The sequence below is a fragment of the Brachionichthys hirsutus genome, chromosome 1, assembly GCF_040956055.1.
Source record: "Brachionichthys hirsutus isolate HB-005 chromosome 1, CSIRO-AGI_Bhir_v1, whole genome shotgun sequence".
Taxonomy (NCBI): domain Eukaryota; kingdom Metazoa; phylum Chordata; class Actinopteri; order Lophiiformes; family Brachionichthyidae; genus Brachionichthys; species Brachionichthys hirsutus.
In genome coordinates this window covers 8711885-8731305 of record NC_090897.1, presented here as the reverse complement: position 1 = coordinate 8731305, position 19421 = coordinate 8711885, and the positions used below count along the sequence as shown (strand labels likewise).

Genomic DNA, 19421 nt, shown 5'->3' with positions numbered 1-19421 from the left:
CACAGTGAGGTTTTAACAAGAGAAGATGTTAATGTGACCAAAAGAGGGACAGCTAAAGAACCAGCAGGCTGTGTGCAGCGTCAATGATGCTGCCGTCCATGGACTGTGAGCTCTGGGCATAGCAACAGCAAAGTGATACACAGGAAAGGTGAGTAGGTGTGTGTTCTGGCATGTGGAACGGGGGGGCTGGTAGATGGGAAGGAGGGGTGATACATGAGAGAATAAGTGATTGGTTTTCCTTGCATCTGTCCAGGTGCCATGTGTGATTGGCCAGCACACCCAGTGGCATTGCCATCTTCCTGGCTTTGGAGAGAGGCTCTGTTGCCTGGTTGTTCTCTGGAGCTCCTCTGGGAAGCTTTCATCGGATTTATCCGGTCCTGCTGGATGGCACAGAGACCCGCGTCTCTCTGAAAGGAACCCACAGAGAAAACAAACAGTACATGGATAAGAAGTATAATAATTGTCCAATCACAGCACAAGGAGGAAGATCGGGTTCCCTTAGCAACAACTGAAGGAAAGAAGATAATCCTTTTTCTTTCTGCTTCCTTGTTTATCGGGCACACCCCTGTGGACTGTTTTGGGTCAGTATTTTTGAGGACTTGTTTTTTAAGCATTGCGTGAGACAAGCGTCCTGCTGAAGGTGTTCGCGCCCCCCACCCCCCACCCCCCCAGCCTTCTTTGTAACTGACTCATTGGCAACATTATTATTTATTTTTTTTCCTCCATACATTTTCATTACAAGTCATGTTCCGCTGGCTAGGAAATCCATTCATTCTGATCTCACGCCACCTGGAATAAGCCCTGCTTTGAGGTGACCCACACCTACCTTCTTCACTTTCATGGACAAAAAATGGAGGGCAGCATGAGAAAGTCGTTATTAACGAGAATGGATTTGAAGCCAAGTATATTTTGATATAATTTTTTTTTCTGACTTTCTGACACGGTACTTCCGAGGAATATCACACTTTTTCCAAACAGGATCTGTCCTCTCTCTCTCGGCAGACTTCACTGAGGGGACCGCATATCGAAGGCAAATTATGTTCCCACTAGCCAATAATGTAGAACTCGGTCATTTATAAAAAGGAGCCTCGGCCTTATTGTTTTGTGTATCAGATAACTTTTTCATTAACGGGTTAATATGAGCTCTTTTTCTTTTGTATGTTAGCCTGCCATTTTGCCACAGCGTTTAAATAAGAAAATGTGCAGGACAAGTGGAAGAGGGAACAAGTCTCTTCCCCTTGTAGATGACATTTAAAAAAGCTTCTCCTTGGTAACTCTCTAATTTATACATTGATCCAAAATATTAATTTGAGGGTTTCATTCCAGTTTTAGCCCAAATATTCCGTCTGCTTCTTTTCTACGGATTTTCAGAGTTTGATGTTTCCAATGCCCATTTTGTTTTTGTTTTTGAAACTGTCTACCAGAGGGCATGGATGTCACCATGTGACCCTGAGCCGAGTGTGTGGGCGAGACAAGGTGTTTTGGAAGCCCAGGTGCTTTTAAGATGTTGAGGTCTCCCTGCGTGGCTGGGGTCCCTGCTCGGATCAGTAGCACTGAGGCTCTTTGTAGCCAAAGACATGGACTCCGACACGGCTCCCCCACACCCTCAGCCTGTTGGCCAGTGGCCCCACGTTGCCCTGTAAAGGATGTCCCTCAGCAGTGCGCCGGCCTGGGACACCTCTGAGACCCCCAGCCCGAGAGAACGTATCCGCAGCCACATGAAGATGGTGATCAGCCAGCTGGAAGGTATCCTTTTAGAGCTAAAGGATGTGGCCAAGGAACTCCGGGAGGTGAGGTTCAAAGTCACACTACACATATCAGACCTTAAGTAGTTGTCAGAACGGGAAAAGGAATATAGAGAATTTGAGTCCAGCTGGTTGTGCTACTTAACCATGTTGCCTGGAAGAAAAAAAAGAGCAGAATTCCTTCAGTCATTAAGATTTGAAAGGTTTTTTTTTTTTCTCCTAGCAGGAGGGTATTGTTGAAAGGCTGTCTTCCCTTTCCAATCAAACATTTGCTTATTGCTAATTACATGTGTTATCTCGTGTTCCGCGGCGTCGAGTGAAGAGTGCCGCAGATGTGAAATGCTGTTGAAAAGCAGAAAAGCCATCCTAAAAGCAAGCAGAGAAGCAGGCCCGAGATCAGATGCAATACTTAGCACGGCAATAGTTATATAAGCATTTTGTTAAGGATCAGCTGGATTCCTTCTGTATTTTTGCGACTGCCATGGCAACGCTGGGAGATATGTGTATGTACAGTACAGAGTTTGAACAAGGATCAACAAAGAGACCTGCATGTGTGCATATACATCCTTACATGCATCTTGAAATGTACAACATTGTGCAACTGCTAAAAATCAGAGTATGTTGTCATGTGTGTGTGTGTGTGTGTGTGACTGCAAATAATAGTCCCGATCATCTCTTTGAGATGGTCCTCCTGCAGAGTTCACAAAGCTGAGCCTGTTTTTCAAAGCTCTCCCAAAGAAAGCGATGTAGGCAGATAGAGAGGCAGAGACAAATGAAACCTCGGGGAACAGTTTTGCCCGACCCACCCGACGTCCTCCAAGCACGCCGCATGATTAATCCCTCTCCTGCTCTTGAGCCATTGGGACTGAATGTGCCACTGTGGCTTTCTAGATGTGTTAAATTCAAATGTTGGATGTTAGCACATTTAATGACTTGAAGGAGGGATTTGAGCAGCCAAGGTGAAGCTGCCATAACTCACTTCATCACAGCCCCTTCACAAACATCCGCACACACACACACCAGGCTGTACTTTATGTACTTGCACAGTTGGAGGTGCAAGGGCACAGCTCACAGTGCACCTTTTCTCTGTTGAGTAGGAGAAGCCGGTCGGCACGGCAGAGTGATTGATGATTATGGGACAACTGCAAATGGAAGAATGCCTGCTGGAGCTATTTATAAACAAAAACACAGCCTATAGGTCTGCCAGCATTAACATTCTCATGCCGGACCCCAGTGGAAACGTGCTCAAATGTTTTATTTGTGTTTAGAAGCCACACTCTCACAGATATAACCAAGGAATGATCACTGATGCAGCGGCTGGTCCTAATTCTGGTAAAAAATAAAAAATATCCTGCGATTAATTGAACTGCATAATTGACTGAATCAAAAGGAGGTGACTGTAATAAGCAGAATAATCAGACACACGAAAGCCCAATGTTCCATAAAATCTCTTATTATTTGCTACATAAAAGAAACAACATAATAGATAACAACTGTCACATGAATAAATGATTGCTTTGTGAATGTGGTGAAATAAACAATTCTGTGCAGGAGCAATAATGCCTGATTATCACCCACAAGGTCTTCCGGGAGACTGGGAATACCGTAGTTATCTGAGGAACTAAGGCTGCCAGTCCAAAGTACACTGTTGGACAGTAATTAAGAATGTACTGGGCTGTTACTAAATTTACTTCACAGTGCTGATTTCATAGCTACAGTTCCCATACATACGTTGTCAGAGGGCCAATCCGATAAAGGCTGAATCCAAAATGTAATGAAAGCACCTAACTTCAACTACATTATCAGTTACACTACAATCGAATGTGGCATCTCTCTGTGGCCTTAAGCATGTCTGAATTATATATTGTATTGTTCATCTGAAGGATTCAGTCCATGTCTGTACATGAATAAAAAGGTAAAGGTAAAGTAATGGTAATGTAATGTTGCTAATTTGTGTTTGTATACATAACAATTATTTATCTCAAAGGTACGAAGGTTCAAACGATCAAGCATTTGTCCTCCAGAAGAACAAAACCCCCACAAATATCCAGCACTTAAGAATCTTTGTTTTCACTAGAGCCTTAAAATGGGTCACCCATGGTTTCACCTGATGTAATTCATCACTTTATTTCTCCCTTCCACACAGAACAAGGGCAAACCTTAAATATTAAATCCTGGCAAAAATGTATTTTTAACAAAAAATATCATGTCAATATGTCAGGCTTGTTTATTATTATTGGATTTATTATTTCCGATAACAGTAACAAGTTTAATCTTTATTAACCAGGAAAAGTCTCAATGAGATTTAAAATGTCTTTTACAAGAATGTCCTGGACAAGAAAGGCAGCAGCTGTATGAAAGACAAGGGTTCCAAAAAAATGGACAAACAGATACATTTGACATTACATTATGAAATAAACAAAATTAAAATATTAATTGACGTTTACCTCTATTCATCATTGAGGATCAAATGTGGGCTGTGTGAGTTACAGCCACATAAATTAGTTTTACTGATTATTCATATGAAGCACCAGAGATGCTTGATCATGCTCCAGTACTGCATGTAGCTTTTTGAGTCTGCGCCTGTCAAAGAGCTATTTCAGTGAGCTGCAGCCTGTTCTACTTGGAAATCCCATTACAGGCGTCATGACAAGTGAAATGAGGATGTTTTAAAGGAAGGACATTTGAAGGTAACATACTGATAAACTCCTCCATTTGTAAATGCTGCACCAGCAGGAGTGGCAGTTCTGGAGAAAATAATTTAATTAGGGGTCATATCAACCATTGACTGTTAAATCAGAGGATAAACAATTAAAAAAGTAGCAAATGACACAAAGCTACATTTATATTTCTGAAGCTGAGTTTCGGCTTTAGCTGAATTTTGCTGAAATTGGGATGACGAAGGAAATGTAAATGTAGGAGTGCACTCAGGTTGGTTATTGGAAAGACTGATGAATTTAATCAAGCACTAAAAAAGAGACAAAAAAAACAAGGAGAAGAGAAAGTACTTGGACTGGGGGTAGGTTTAGACAGTCAGTTACACATATTAATAGGAAACACAACAGGAATGACGGACTGTTGTATTAAGGATGCAGTTGTTATGCAGCATTTTGCCATGATTGTACAGCAATGCACGTCTGTGCTGTGCTCAAGATAAATGAACGCAGGAGAACAATCAAGAACCTTGAGAATTAAACCACTAATTGGACTGCGCACTGGACAAAGAGACACTAAATGTACAGAACATCCAGGACACTTGCCGCTGACAGAGATTGGCAGTCTGCTTTTATTCAGCTGAAGACAGAGGAGAGAGCAAGCAGACAAATACTCATGTCCAGTTCAAATGACAGTCTACAATCCTTCACTGAGTGGCTGTGACCAACACGCAGTTTTAGAACTGCATGTTGGATTTTGAAAGTGTCATTAATGTTTTCCAGTGTGACTGAAAAGCGATAGAAATAATCAACCTTCATTGTGGCCCACTACTAAATGTGGACAAACGCACTTGCAGTTTAAGGATTGCATCGACTTCATGGCAGTGATGGCGGCCATAATTTGGCCATCTTTTCCAATTCATTTGTATTGATCAATATTACTTTACGATACCTAGCATTCATAGACTTTCTGAAAAGAATACAATGTGGAATTTTTTTAAAGAAACTGTATGAATTCATGAAGTTGCTCTTATTTGCTCTTATATGCTATCCAATGGAATAAAATGGACATGTACCCGTATTTGAAGTGAATCTTCCGTCTGTCTGTACTTCATATTTTCAAAATTTTTGGTGATTGATTGTTGAGTCCCATTTGAATATGTATACACTTTTAGTTGGTGGTCTTTGGGAATGAAAGTCAGCAATCAATGATCCTTCTCCAGAACGGCTTACTGCCGTGCGCACGAACAGCAACTGACACACCATGTTATAGCACGCGTGACTTTTAAAGAAAACTGCTGTGTAAATGGTTTGATCAGAAAGGCTCATATATCTGAGGCATTCTTAGATACTGCATTGTTAAAGAGGCTACATGATCAAAAAAAAGAAAAGAAAAAAAAGCTGGACCTCAGATCAGCCAGCCAGCGGCATTTTTTAAAGAAGGCATCCGAAGGCTCAAACCAGATATGACACATTAATGTCGAGAGGGGGATCCACTGTCCCTCTCTCGCCTCAAACTGCCATGCTCAGCATTGAACTAAATCTGTTCCAAACCCAGAGGCAGCTCAAGGGAGGCCAAAGCAAAAAAAATGAAATCAAAGGTGTTCCTTTTTTTTTTTTTTACTCAGACCATGTCTTCTCTTCGCTCTCTTCAAAATGTAACTCTGAAGGAGAGCAAAGTAATCTCTAGTAATCACTGACATTTTTAAGAAGGAGTAGAAGAGTTTAAAGACGTGTGGTAGATAAACGCATGAAATAGTTTCAATATTACGAGGGATTTGTTTTGGGCGGAAGAATTAAAAGCATAGAAAATAATTAAATAAATGTGATGATTAATTTGGGTAAATTGAGTCACTTCAGAGATATTTTATTCAATAAAGCAGAGCATTTTAAAATCATTATAAAGTATAAAGTAATTATAAATATATCCAAATTTTAGATTAATTTTTATTTTTATCAAACTAGATTTACATATACATCAAATAAAATACATCTCTCTCTATAGACACAAATCTAAGAGAATATGGGGAAAATATTTGAGTAACTTCTAAATAAAAACCCATATTAATCCAAATATCAAGGGTGTGATTACTGTTGAATCAGAAATAACAATCAGCACGAGAGCTGTGTTCCAGTGGATAATTCCCACAGAGCTATCATTTTGACTGGGATTGCACTGTTTTGGCCCAGCTATCTCTAGTATTTCCATTTCTGCACATTAAGCCAGGGTTTGATTCCATCCTGTGAACAGCAGTCATTGTTGGACATATAACTACTCACAGAGTAAAATTATCATCAACCTCTTATACCTGTGCCAAAATGTTTCATCCCATTAAAAGCCAATTTGTTCCTCCTTTGCTGACCTCTTTCGTGTGTGGAAATTAAAGTCCTAAATTAAACTTGGTGACGTGCCTCCTCTGGAGTTTGCTCTGCTCAGGAAAACAACAAGAACTAGGCTCATTATGCCTTATCTGCTCTTCATTGAATGAAAAACTCCACGCCATCACCACACATGCGTTGCTGCATTGAGCTGAGCGCCACATAAAATTCTTCCATTTCCAGAATGAATCAGACGCTCAATTCCTCTCAGGGCTGATGAAATACCACTTTGGGATTTGAAGTAAAATGCCAGATAAGCCCTTAGTTGAACAAATTTAAAAATAGATTCTGACCTGGCCACAAAGGCTGGCTCATGCAAACTATAATATTTTGATTAATTCAATGCTTTTACCAAGATTAGTTTGAAATGGCAGGTATATTCTTTATATCCTCGCTTCTCATATGATAAATTAAGGTGGAGGAAGACATAAAACAACAGGTAAACATTTGCCAACATCTTTATAGCATCAACTAACCTTGATGGCTATGGACAGATTTAAACTCTACCATGGAAATCATTCCCTTGTGTTTTTTCTAATGCTCAGCTCTGCTGTGGAGCTTGAACCTCTTTAGGATGCAGGCCCAGTATATTGACTAGCCCATAATGCCTGTAAAACCCACTGGATTATCAGGCCCTTAGAGCTCTGCCTCCCTCTGTGAAACCTTGCACTCAGCATAGACAGTAATGAGGGCTTGAGGTTGGGCCTCTGCTGAGGTAAACACTCCAAAAGTTTACCTCAGCAGAGGCCCATTGATTTATGTCAGCTACTGTGAGTACCATGAGCGAGCTACAGAATATTTCCATGCAAAATGGTGATTTAGCCATGGACTTTTGCTTGTCCGTAAGCAAGGACAGAGCTGCATAGGATGAGAAATGTGGCTGTTGGTGTACCCATAAATGAGTGTGAAAGAGAGACAGAGATAGGGAGAGAGAGAGAGATGTAAGGTAGACGGAAATAGTTGTTCCTCTTGTAGCACAGGATTGCAACAAACTGGATGGAATGTTAAGATCAGTTGTTGCGATTGTGCTCATCTGTGGGCGTGTTTGGGATTGTTTTGGCGCATATGGGCTGTGAATAAAACCAGTAGGCCGTAGTTAATGGTGTGAAAAAATGGCATCCATGAAAGCAGGCAATCAGCCTCCAAGAATAGCTGCATCATTTCATTGTGTCAAATCATACTGTGCAAAGGGACACCTTGCTGTCCATCAGGCTGTCGGACTGTCCCTTGCCAGGTGTGGATGCTAATTTTACCAAGGGTAGAGATATATTGCATAATAACAGTTACACATTTATAGTGATCTGCCCACCACCATTTCAGCAACCTGTGAAAGTGTCCAGGGCAGCATTGGCCACCAGTGTAGCAGTTTAATCCAGCTACAATCTTTGTTATACTGAGGGATCATTTAGTCCTTTTATTTTTAGACATACTCTGTGATCATAAATCAACTGAGTACCAAATGAAATGTTCAGTATTATCCAGCAGAAATGGCTGGACTGAGATCCAAACAGCCAAGCAGCTGTACAGCTCCTTTCCCTTCTTTCTTTTTTATGTCTTGTTAATGCACATAACATGACGACTCTCACATGTTGTGTGAAGGAGGTAGTTCCTAATTACCTCAGGCACGGTGATGTAATCGCCGGCGTTTGTTTGTCTGTCCGTCCATCCGTCTTTTAGCAATATAACTCAAAAGGTTTTGGACGGTTATGTTGGGAATGGTACCAGAAACAGATTATTCAATTTTGCTGATGATGCAGAAGAGATCCTGGATTATGAATCAGTTTGAAATTGTCGGTAACATTGCCCTCAATGGGGCTTCATGATAGAAAAGTCAGAATCATTGATTTTGCCATACCGTACTGTGCAGCAAGATTCGAGACACGGATGAACATTTTCAAATTTGGAAATTATTTTATTTTAAATTAAATTATTTTTAATACATTTTAGATATTTTCATGGTAGTTGAATTTTTAGGTAGAACCCCACATTTGTACACAGTTCTGTAGGAAGGTATCGCATTACTGAATGTAAGGATTTGTAGAGTTTTGATTAATTTATCTGATTGCGAGATCACACAAGGATGGGTGCGACAATAATCTAGAAATGGCAATACATTATATTCCCTGGCTTGGATTGGTTTCTAATCTACCTAATTAATGTCGACTAGTCAGAATTCTATTTAACATTTAAATGTAATTAATTCCTATGTGAGGAGCCTGTATTTAATGGATATCATTCTCAATCTACATTATAGGACTGCAACTGGCCTCATTAAATAAGTTATTTTTGTTCTCAGGCATCATGCAAGTGAACCTTTGAATGTCACAGTGGTTGAGGATATTGCAGTCTACAGTAACTACTGACTTTAAAGCCACATATGAGAGCTGACTTGTCTTGACCATTTGATAGAGTACTGCTTCCACATCCCTTCTCCTTGCTCCATGTTCAGCACCAGCACCTAGAGCCCAATCTTGCAGAGGACGCTACGATGCTTGACTAAATGAGAACATGGGAAGATGGTAGCTGCAGCATGTGTATGAGAGTGATTGACACTTCCTTAGACACTCCTCCTGGCTCTGACTCTTAGTTTAGATTCAGACATAGTGTATTATCGCTACTGGCATTAGCAGCATAAAGTTGGACACTTGAGTGTAATTTTCCAATGATTAATGGTCTCATGGAGAACAGTCAAGACTTGAAGTGACGTGACTGTTTTCTAAGATTCTGCAATAAGTTATTTTTCTACAGGTTACCAAAGTAAAGGTCTTGGCATGGATATCAACACTCTGCAGCTGTTTTAAACCCATGAGTCACATAATTTAAGCACACGCAAGTAAAATGAGCCAAATAAAACCGTGGCAGAGAGTGAGCGAACACCGGCCTATTTGCATGATGGGAGTTGAAGGCAATAGCCCATTGTGACCTATGATTAGGTTCTTCATTAGGTTAATTTCAAGATTTGTTGCCTTTGGAATAGCTTTATCTTTAGTGCACTATTTCTTCATTTGTTTTGGGATGATTGCTGCTTGTTGGTTTGCAAATTGGACTGGTGTTTTCATTGTGTGAGCCCTTTTGCCAGTGACTCCTTTAAACTCATTGGGTACCCTTTACCCATTTTGCCAATTGCTGGTCTATCCTTCATGTGTAATTACATTATTTCAATACTGCAGGTGAATAAATGAAAAAAATAATATCTACTTTCATATATATAAATAAATGATGGTGAGTTATACCTTATCCAGTCATACTTATGTTGCTGAGAAAAGAATGCTCATTTCTCAGTTTATAAGTGATATTTGATGTAAATTTCATCACAGTCACTATTATTCTTTGTAAAGAGCAGTACATTTACAATCTGAGTCTAAGATTAAAACAATTTTTTTAACTCGACCTGTTGTGAGCTTCAAAAAAAGCTCACTGTTTCTAAAATATCTGTCTCTCTCTTCCTCGTATTGCCTTGCACTGGTAGTTCACGCTCTGCCAGTAGCACAGCATGGTTGACTGCCACCACAGTCACTGTCAGTGGTATGACAACGCATAATCTAATGCAGGGCAGGGTAAGATGAAAGAGGCACAGCAGAGAGGACAGGCTAATTATTCACACACAGCACAGGGATAGGGAACATGTCAACAAACTGTTTGGTTGATTAATGTTTTTTGTCATCTGCGCAGTCACCTGTGCAGTTGGCAGTCTAAGGCCAAGACAATGAAGCCTGAGATTCCTGACTTTTATGCAAAGCGGAAGATAGAGCAAGTTCTACAAGGGTGGAGAATATAATTAGTCTTTTTTTTGTCTGTCGTTATTCTCAAGGACTAACCAGGGACGGATCCTGTGCTGCAGTGGAACGTGTGCAGCAAGTTTTGATTAGAGAGTAAAATCCTGATTATGATTATGCAAAAAACAATTTACTGGTGAATTTACTGATGAAAATGCATTAATGGGTTTCCAAGGTTAATAATCTTCTAGTGCTGTGTTTCTCTCTATTTTACAAAAAATATATATTTGTCCATTTTCCATAGACAACATTCTCTTCATTATTATTTCACTATGGATATTTATTCATAAACTGTATATAACTTTTACATTTTGAGAAATTGTCCTTTATTATAGTAATCCTATCCAGTTGAAATTAAACATTTTCAGTGGCATCCAATCAGTGGTTTGTGACTATTATATTTTGTCAAATGCAGCTGTATGCCACGAAAAGGATGATTTTTCAACCAAAGTAATGGGATGAGATATAGATTTGAATTAGCAGAAACAGAGATATGGCATGTCATGGTGTGGTTAATCTGTTAGCCAATCAAATGAATAGTAAGTTGTTGTTATTATAACATAACAGCTCCGGTGCAGATGTGATGGATGAAACTTTGCTCATTTTCTTTGTCTTAAATTATAGTAATATAATAAAATATAATGGAATAATGTAATTATTTGATGGGCTTGGACTGATTGGAACAAAAATACATCTAATGACATCATCTTCAGCAGTTGGAAATTTTAGTACTGAATTGCCGTTTTGAGATGTTAGAGATAATTTTGTACATGAATCTGTAAAAATATAATTAGACCTTGCAACTGCAACTAAAATGTATGTACCCAGCACAATTTCTTTCCCGCTTTTTTTTTTATAACTTGTATACAATATTAGCGAGGACAGCAGAGTGGAAAGGAAATCTCTTGTTGTCACACACTAACATTAAGTAAGATGATTACATAATTTATATTTTACATCAAATATTTTTTTTTTAATCCACTGTAATGGCTTAATGGATATTAATTGATTTTATTTATGTTACGAGTGGTCATATTGACAGTGGCTATTAAATTTAGCAATGCTCTGGGAGTATGCACTTTAAAATTCATTAAAAATATATATGGTTTGATTGACTGACCTAATGTAAGTGCTTCACCCATTTTTTATAGCTAGCAAACATTATACAACGTGCCCTATACAGCCCCCAGATTTACTACGTAATCATTAACCATGGTTCCATTTCTGCAGTGAGTCCATTATAAATGGCAATTCATTTCCATCTAAACTGTTATGTGTACAGCCACAAATAATATGCATACGGTACATTCACACCACAGCAAAATCCAAGCTTGCATGCTGCCTGTGGTTTGGTAAATATAAAATAGCTGGTCTAGTCTGACAAGTAAAGCTGATCCACTCAGTTTTTGTGTAAACAGGGACCATTTTTGAAATGGTTGATAAAGATGTTTATAGGATGGGATAAGATGAGGGCAGATGTGTTTAGCTACTGTAAGTAAAATAAATGTGTTGCTCCTTTGCGGCATTCATGCATGCCTTTGCAAGTTTCTTAATACAAAATGGTAGATTTGTGGTTTTAATGCTCAATGAACACTGTGATGATCAATGCAGTGTGTGGCCCAGTGTAAGAGAAAGTGTTGCTATTTGCGTTTGATGAAGGACTTAAAGTTAATCATGACAGCAATGACCCTTGAAGAGCTACATTTTCAGGCACCACCACATAAATCAAAATGCCCAGTCTACAACTTGAGGTTTATTGCCAATTATGTGTGCACGTGCCTTGCCAAAAATAAACTACATGACTAATTGACCTTATGTTTAGAGGCCAATCGTGTTTGACTTTAGAGCCGTTGACATGGATTAGATGATGGAGGGGAGCAGAGCTGCAAATATGTCCCACACAGTGGCATCAAGGTCATGGCTAGAAATATATCTTATAGACTCAGCTGTTAATTTTGGCAAAGAGGGCTGTTTGATGGAGTTGTTTTCCCAGAGTCAGGACTTTCAGTGGCAGGTCCGTTGTTGGGAATGAGGGGGGAGGATTTTGTCAGCACAAAACCAGTAGAACAAACCACAGAACAAGAAGCAATCTGATGTCTATTGCTATCTGAATTGGTTTCTGTTTCTGTAAGGAAAAAAGTACAGAGCAAAGATAAAGCAATGATGTTGAGAATGACAAAAAGGTGGAAGTAGGTACAGAGTAAGAAGAAGAAAATTCAGAGAAAAAGAAAACAGAAACAGATGGAGAGAGTAGGCTTATCTTTTGGTCTGCAGACAACTGCTATTTTTCAGAGCTGTGTGCACAGGGCCGGTGGGTTGTTGTATTCAGGGGGCGTGAGCCACTGGGCCAGCAGTTCATCTCATAACTCTATAGCCGCTTGTCAGTCGCAAATATATGACAGTAAAACCTGGCTCTAGCCATTTAACACCTGTCAATCAAGAAACTGCACTATAAGCTGGGTGAAGCGTCTGTTAACCAAAGTATATTTGCAGTAGTTCACAAAAGAGCACAATGAATTTGTGTTATCACTTTGTTTGCTTGTATTTTTACAAATGTATTCATTTAAAGATGCCTTATTTTTAGAGGCTGGAATTCAGCTGGCCTCAGGCCAATCTCTTACATCACTATTGCTTTGCAGCGTCATTTATAATAACCTAAAATAGCACTGGTCTACATTTAGTCGCTGACAATTTAAGTGATATTCTATGACCTAATTGGAGGCAATTTTAAATTGGTAGTGACTCACAAAATCTGTGATGACACGTCTTCTGTAAAGCGATCTGATTTCAGTGCATGCATATGTATTAATTATAAAGAGGGGAAAAGTTTAAAAAAAATATTTAACAGTATTTCAACAGATTTTCCCTTTAGGGCCATTACTTGTGGCCTCCATTCATACAGCATATTAAAGTGTGTTTTACTCATTCCTGATTTTCTGTCTGAATGCAATGAATGTCAATGATGGGGGCTGTTTCGTCCACTTGTGGGATGGCTATGGCAGTACCACTGCAGAAATTAAGAAAAAATAATAATAATCACAATCATGAATACAGCACAGAGCACCCTATTATCATATTAGAGGATAAAATCAAACATAATCTGACAAGGATGGTAAATTATTTGTTTGTCATGTTAATCCATGCTTTAAAAGGCAAGGCATGTGTACAACACCGAACACTGCAGTATTAAACACCATAATTCCTTAGGTTGCAAATGCACCAGCATGCTGTTTTCAAGATGAACATTTTACTCAAATGTTGCATTTTGACCAGCCTTTTTAATGAGAACGCCATTTTCAGGAACTTTTGAAAAATGGGATCCAGAGCAGAAAGTCTTCGAAATATGACTGGTGTTAAAAAAAAAAGACCCAAAACAAATCTAAAAAACATTATGACAGAGCCCTGCGTTGCGCATGCCCATTGTGCATCCTGCTGGCCTTTTTCCAGGACACAGATATCAAACAGCCAGAACATCAACAAAAAATACAGCATCAGACTGTTTCTTTAGCCTTTCCCATGTTTACTATCTGTAAGAAAAAACAACAGTTGCTGTGTTTCATTTTAGACTTTTGCGGTCACATGGCCTTATTACTTTTAGGAATGTAATCCTTTGTATATATAATTTTTTATTTAATAAAGCAGCAGTACAAACCTTGAACAAATTTCCCTTCATATACAGCTGTGAATCATAGAAAGCTCCTGAAAATGTAAGTCCAAATGAACACCTAATTTATCAGTGTAACCTTACTTGTTGTTTGGGAACATGAGCAACAATGCTTTGAATGTATGGCTAAGTTGTCAATATGTACGTCCACTGTCATTTTTCTTAGGAAAAGAATATTTCTAGAGCTTCATTTCATTATAGTAGACACTATTCTGCTGCACCTCCAGATATCAGTCCGTTAAACTGATCAAATTTGCGGACGACTCCACCCTCATCGGGCTCATCTTGGTCTGATGGTCTGCATATAGGAGGGAGGTGGGCCGGCTGGTGTCCTGGTGTAGCAGCAACAACCTGGAGCTAAACAGCCAGAAGACAGTGGAGAAGATCTTCTACTTCAGGAAAGTCACAGCCCCACCATCCTCCCTCGCCCGCACAGACTCCCCTACCCCCATCTCCATTGTGGACTCTTTCCGCTTCCTGGGCACCACCATCACCCTGCAGTACCTCAAGTGGGAGTCGACCATCATCAAGAAGGCTCAGCAGAGGAAGTTCTTCCTGCGGCAGCTGCGGAAACTCAATCTGCCGACCCAGATGTTGGTGCAGTTCTACACCTCCGTCATTGAGGCCACCCTCAGCTCCTCCATCACCGTGTGGTACGCTGGTGCCGCCACCAGGGACATACACAGACTGCAGCGCATTGTGCGTGCTGCAGAGAAGGTGATCGGTTGCAAGCTGCCATCTCTCCAGGACATGCATGTCACCAGGACTCGTAGGCGTGCAGGTCAGATCGCAGCCGACCCTTCTCACCCTGGACAGAGACTGTTTGACCATGTCCCCTCAGGGAGGAGGCTACGGTCCATCCGGACCAGAACCTCCAGCCACAAGAACAGCTTCTTCCCCATAACACTCATGAACACTTATTAATTCTGTATCGGACCCATGAACACTTTACAACCAGTAGCTTGCACTGTTGTATTAGTTTTTGCTGATGCTGATGCACATCTGTGGATCAATCTTGATGCTGCTGTTTTTGTGGTAGGTTAGGGATAGTTTTTTGACTCAGCCTATTTTTACTTCATAACCCTATAGCATAGAGCATAAACCAGAGTTTACATTCTGTTATGTGCACTCATCAATGCAAGCGAAACATTTTCAAGAGATTCAAGTTTCAAAACTTTGCGTATTCTACTGAAGTGTGAGACAGTGTGACCTTTACATATAGCTGTGAATGCCAATCTCACATGGAGCTTTCCAATTCCACTAATTGATGCCTGCAGCAAAAATGCAAAAACTTTGCTAACACGTTAATGTGAAGGCTTAGTGGCACATTGGGACTAGGGCAATAAAAATGTGCAATCCTCTCGCTTCTGCTTGACCAGATACAGCCCATTTTGACACCTGGAGGGGGGCTAATTGCATTGACACAACATTGTTCTAAAGCCAAATTTTGCACGGGCGATAACGAGGACTTAATGCTTTGAAATTCATTCCGACAGTCCCTGCGTGATTGATGGATTGATAAAGTTTGACTGTGGCCTCTTCCTGGCACAGGTTGACAAGCCATTTGCCTGCCCCCACATGGCACTGGCCTTCAGCCTGGAAAGTGTAAAATCTATAGGAAACATTTAGGGCTGGATTTGATTCTGACTTTAACTGTTGGTGGTCAGGAAATGAGGTACACAGCGCCTTATGCTGTTCTCAACCGAGTCCTGCCTCCCTCACTACTATACATATGTATGAGAGCTGGCTCAGGAAGAAAGGAGGCATGGCAACCACCCATCGGACAGAACTGTTTCCTCTTTTTAATGCAAGTTGTCATAATGTATCATAATGCAGAGTAAGTGCTTCCCATAGCTGAGGCACTTTGACTCTTGTTAAACTGATATTTGTCCCAACAATAGTTGTTGTTAAAGATTTATTGGAATAATGTAATGTAATAGTGATTTGTTCACAACGGAGTTGGCTCTTTTATGCTGGCCATGGGAGGAGATTCCCATCTGAGAGCCCATTTCTTATGACAGTCAATTTAAAATGCATTGCTTTGTGTAAATTAAAGGGACAAATATTACATGTAAGCTAAGGGGCGGGCATGATATAGATGTTAACAGAAGCTGCTGGGCTGTGGCTAAATGACTGACAACAACAAAGCAAAGAATGTTCTCATTTTAATTTGAAATAATGTTATATACTAAATAAAGAGACAGTGATCACTGCACAAACCAACAATATTACTGTAAATAAAAATACAACTGCCTTGGACAAATAACAGGAAAGTGTTGAGCGCTGCTACACAATAATTTATATCAGTCCTAAAGAAATACGGTCAAGTTGATCGATGATTTCATGCTTCATCGCCATCGTCATCATGCATTTTTCTTCTCACTGCCATCCTTACCACTCGCTTTCATTGGACCCATCCCTTATAAAGAATAATCACAGATACAGTGAAAATCACTGAACGAGTGAACGCCAATCAGTGTCAGCATCTGGAAGCGTGCTTGCACGCTATTATCTCACATTTATACCCGCATCTCAAAGCCATATATTGCTCGCAGTTATTACTGTGCCTCAAACATGAATAAATGTGATAATTGCAGCACGAAAGACAAGACTTATTATATTATATGACTTACATTACACTCCTTACTGAATGAAGTGACCAACGGTGAGATATTTGTAGAATTAATAGTGTCATATTAAATGTTAGCTCAATATGTAAGTGCTTAATTTTAACATTAAGCTGTGTTCCGAACTGTAGTAGCACTAATGCAACTGTAGGGTTCATTGTCAAGTAGATATTGAGAAAGCATTAATAAACAATTTCAGATACTACGTACCATTATATATACTCACCCACTGCTCATTGGCCTCATTGCTTGATCTTTGCATTGAATTAATTGATTTTTGTTTGTTTTTGAGTATTAAAAAAACGGCAATCACGATGTTAAGGGCAATGACGAAAAACACAATCTGACATGACAGTTCAATTCTCAAATATTATTTTTCCTATAAATATGCATCACAGCAATACTTTGCAGCTCTTTGCAGCGAGACTCCATTAAGAAGCAGGGGAGAATTTGTCTGGGCACAAACCCGCTGCAAAGTTTTGTGACAGCCTGTGGCTGTATTTTCCATCTATTTTATACTTTATTGGATTTCCTTCCAGTATCTGCTATTGCTGTATTTAGTGTTGATGATTCCCAATCTGGGAGCAAATATAGGCAATCGGATTCTCTTAATTCACTGTACACACTCTGCTTCTCTCACTTAATTGATAGATGCACACTCTGTATTTTTTTCAGCCTCTCCCACCCCCAACAATCCATTTATTGCTGTTTTCATTACTTGGAGCAGCGCAGTGACTTTTTGAGATCGGGCTGTCTGGTGACTAATGAATTGGGTGGCCTGCAGTGATTGCAGAAGAATTTGCCTTTGCTATCTGAATGACATGTGCAGAGTGGCAACAGAGAGATGAACTTCTTCATGACTTATTAAAAAATCACATACAACAAACAATATTTCCTCTCTCTCCTCGACTATTTTTACGTTTTCATTCTTTATGAATGACCAAATGTTAATGATATAGTTACACACAGTTTGATTCATGGCAACTCTGAGCTGAAAGTGCCTTCCTAATGCTATGCAACCTGAGTATTATAACAAGTATTACTTGTATCAAGTATTACTGATGTGCCAGTTCTATGCAGTATCCCAAGAATACAGTAGAGAACAGAGGTAATACTAATAATAGTGTTGTGTGTGTTGGGTATACTTTATCATATAGCTTGAAGCACTTTGTGTGTCATATAAAAAAAGTCTGATATTGATCGATCAATCTATCAAACAAACATAAACTAGTGGTTCAAAGAAAACACAAATGTTGGTCTTGGAACAAGTATGAGAAGCAGTTTGGGTCTGAGTCGGGGGGCTGAGTCCATTTACTTATTTTCTATTGGTTAAATTTAGACCAGTGTCATGTGCTGCAGATAGAATACAAATCAATCTAGTCCTAAGGTACGCAAGAAACACTCCTGTATTTCTCTTCCATTTCTACTGCATTAATGCTTTCAGACACTCAGGACACTGCACTACTGAAGAAGCCCTAGCCATAAGTTTAACTGTAGCCTGGAGATATATTGACTGTTTCTCATACAATTATGAGCAGCATTTGAAACACCCAAGGCATTTTAGTGGCACATTAAAGTCACTTAATGGGATGCCGGTTTCTTCCAACCATCGGACTACCCAAATAAAGTGTGACTCATTAAATTAATATTTCATATGCATTTTGATGGGATCCTTCTGCAAACATTACATGTTATTTATTGCCTTGCATCACATAGTTGATTGTTGTGCCCAATCATTCATTTGTGTAATTATTTAAATTATTAAATAGGTAGAGTATATTCAAATTCATAATTGAACACTGAGTTGTAGATGGAAAATATGCAATTCACCCATCTCTTAATCAGTCATATCTCAGAGTACTGCCTGTTTTTTTCCAATATTTTCCAATATTAATTATGTTGAAAGACTTTTGGCAAACTTATCAAACAGATTTCAGTCGTGATTTTGAGGCTTGGATACATTTAAGCAAGCATGACGTGTTTTCAATAACATGTATGATTCATTCATGATCCCTTAAGTGCTTGAATGGGAGGATTTATTTGCTTCTTATGGGAGGAGCAGCACCAACAGCCATAACACAGGTCTAACATGCTCTGCTCCAAAGATTAACAAAGATTACACCGAAAGCCAGAGTTACATTGTGGAAGAACAAGCACACCAACCCCCTTTTATTTCTGTGGAAAATAGAGCAGATGCCAAATGAAGCCACCAAGGAGAGCTGGACTGAAATAAGAAATCGCTGTAATGGGGACACACTGAGTGAATATTTAGAGCAATATCCATATTTTAGCATGCTATTTAATGTCAATCCAGGTTAAAGTGGATGCCATCCGTGCCTGTCCTGATTTACCACTCTGTTTGAGAGCATGTGCTTGTCGAAGGAGCGTTGCCAAGTAAGCGCTGATTACGAGATGTGTTGTTCTCCAGAGAGCTGGGGCAAGGGTTATTAAAGGCCATGGGCTCTGGCTTTCTTTCTTTCTTTCTTTTTTATCATGCTCCCTTAGTCCTTGATCTTGCCTGACTCAATAGAGTCACACCACTCTAGGGTCGAAAAGCAGGGAGTCAGGGACATGCT

The 19421-nt window shown here is 39.6% G+C and overlaps 1 protein-coding gene across 1 annotated transcript in view; it reads left to right on the top strand.

The window, feature by feature from the left end:
• Nucleotides 1-1646: 1646 nt before the first annotated feature.
• The window catches only part of insyn1 (inhibitory synaptic factor 1), a 35921-nt gene continuing 18146 nt past the window's right edge, over nucleotides 1647-19421 (top strand). The window contains exon 1 of the mRNA XM_068742137.1: nucleotides 1647-1790. Within this exon, the coding sequence (XP_068598238.1) occupies nucleotides 1647-1790 (144 nt within the window). The remainder of the gene's footprint in view (nucleotides 1791-19421) is intronic.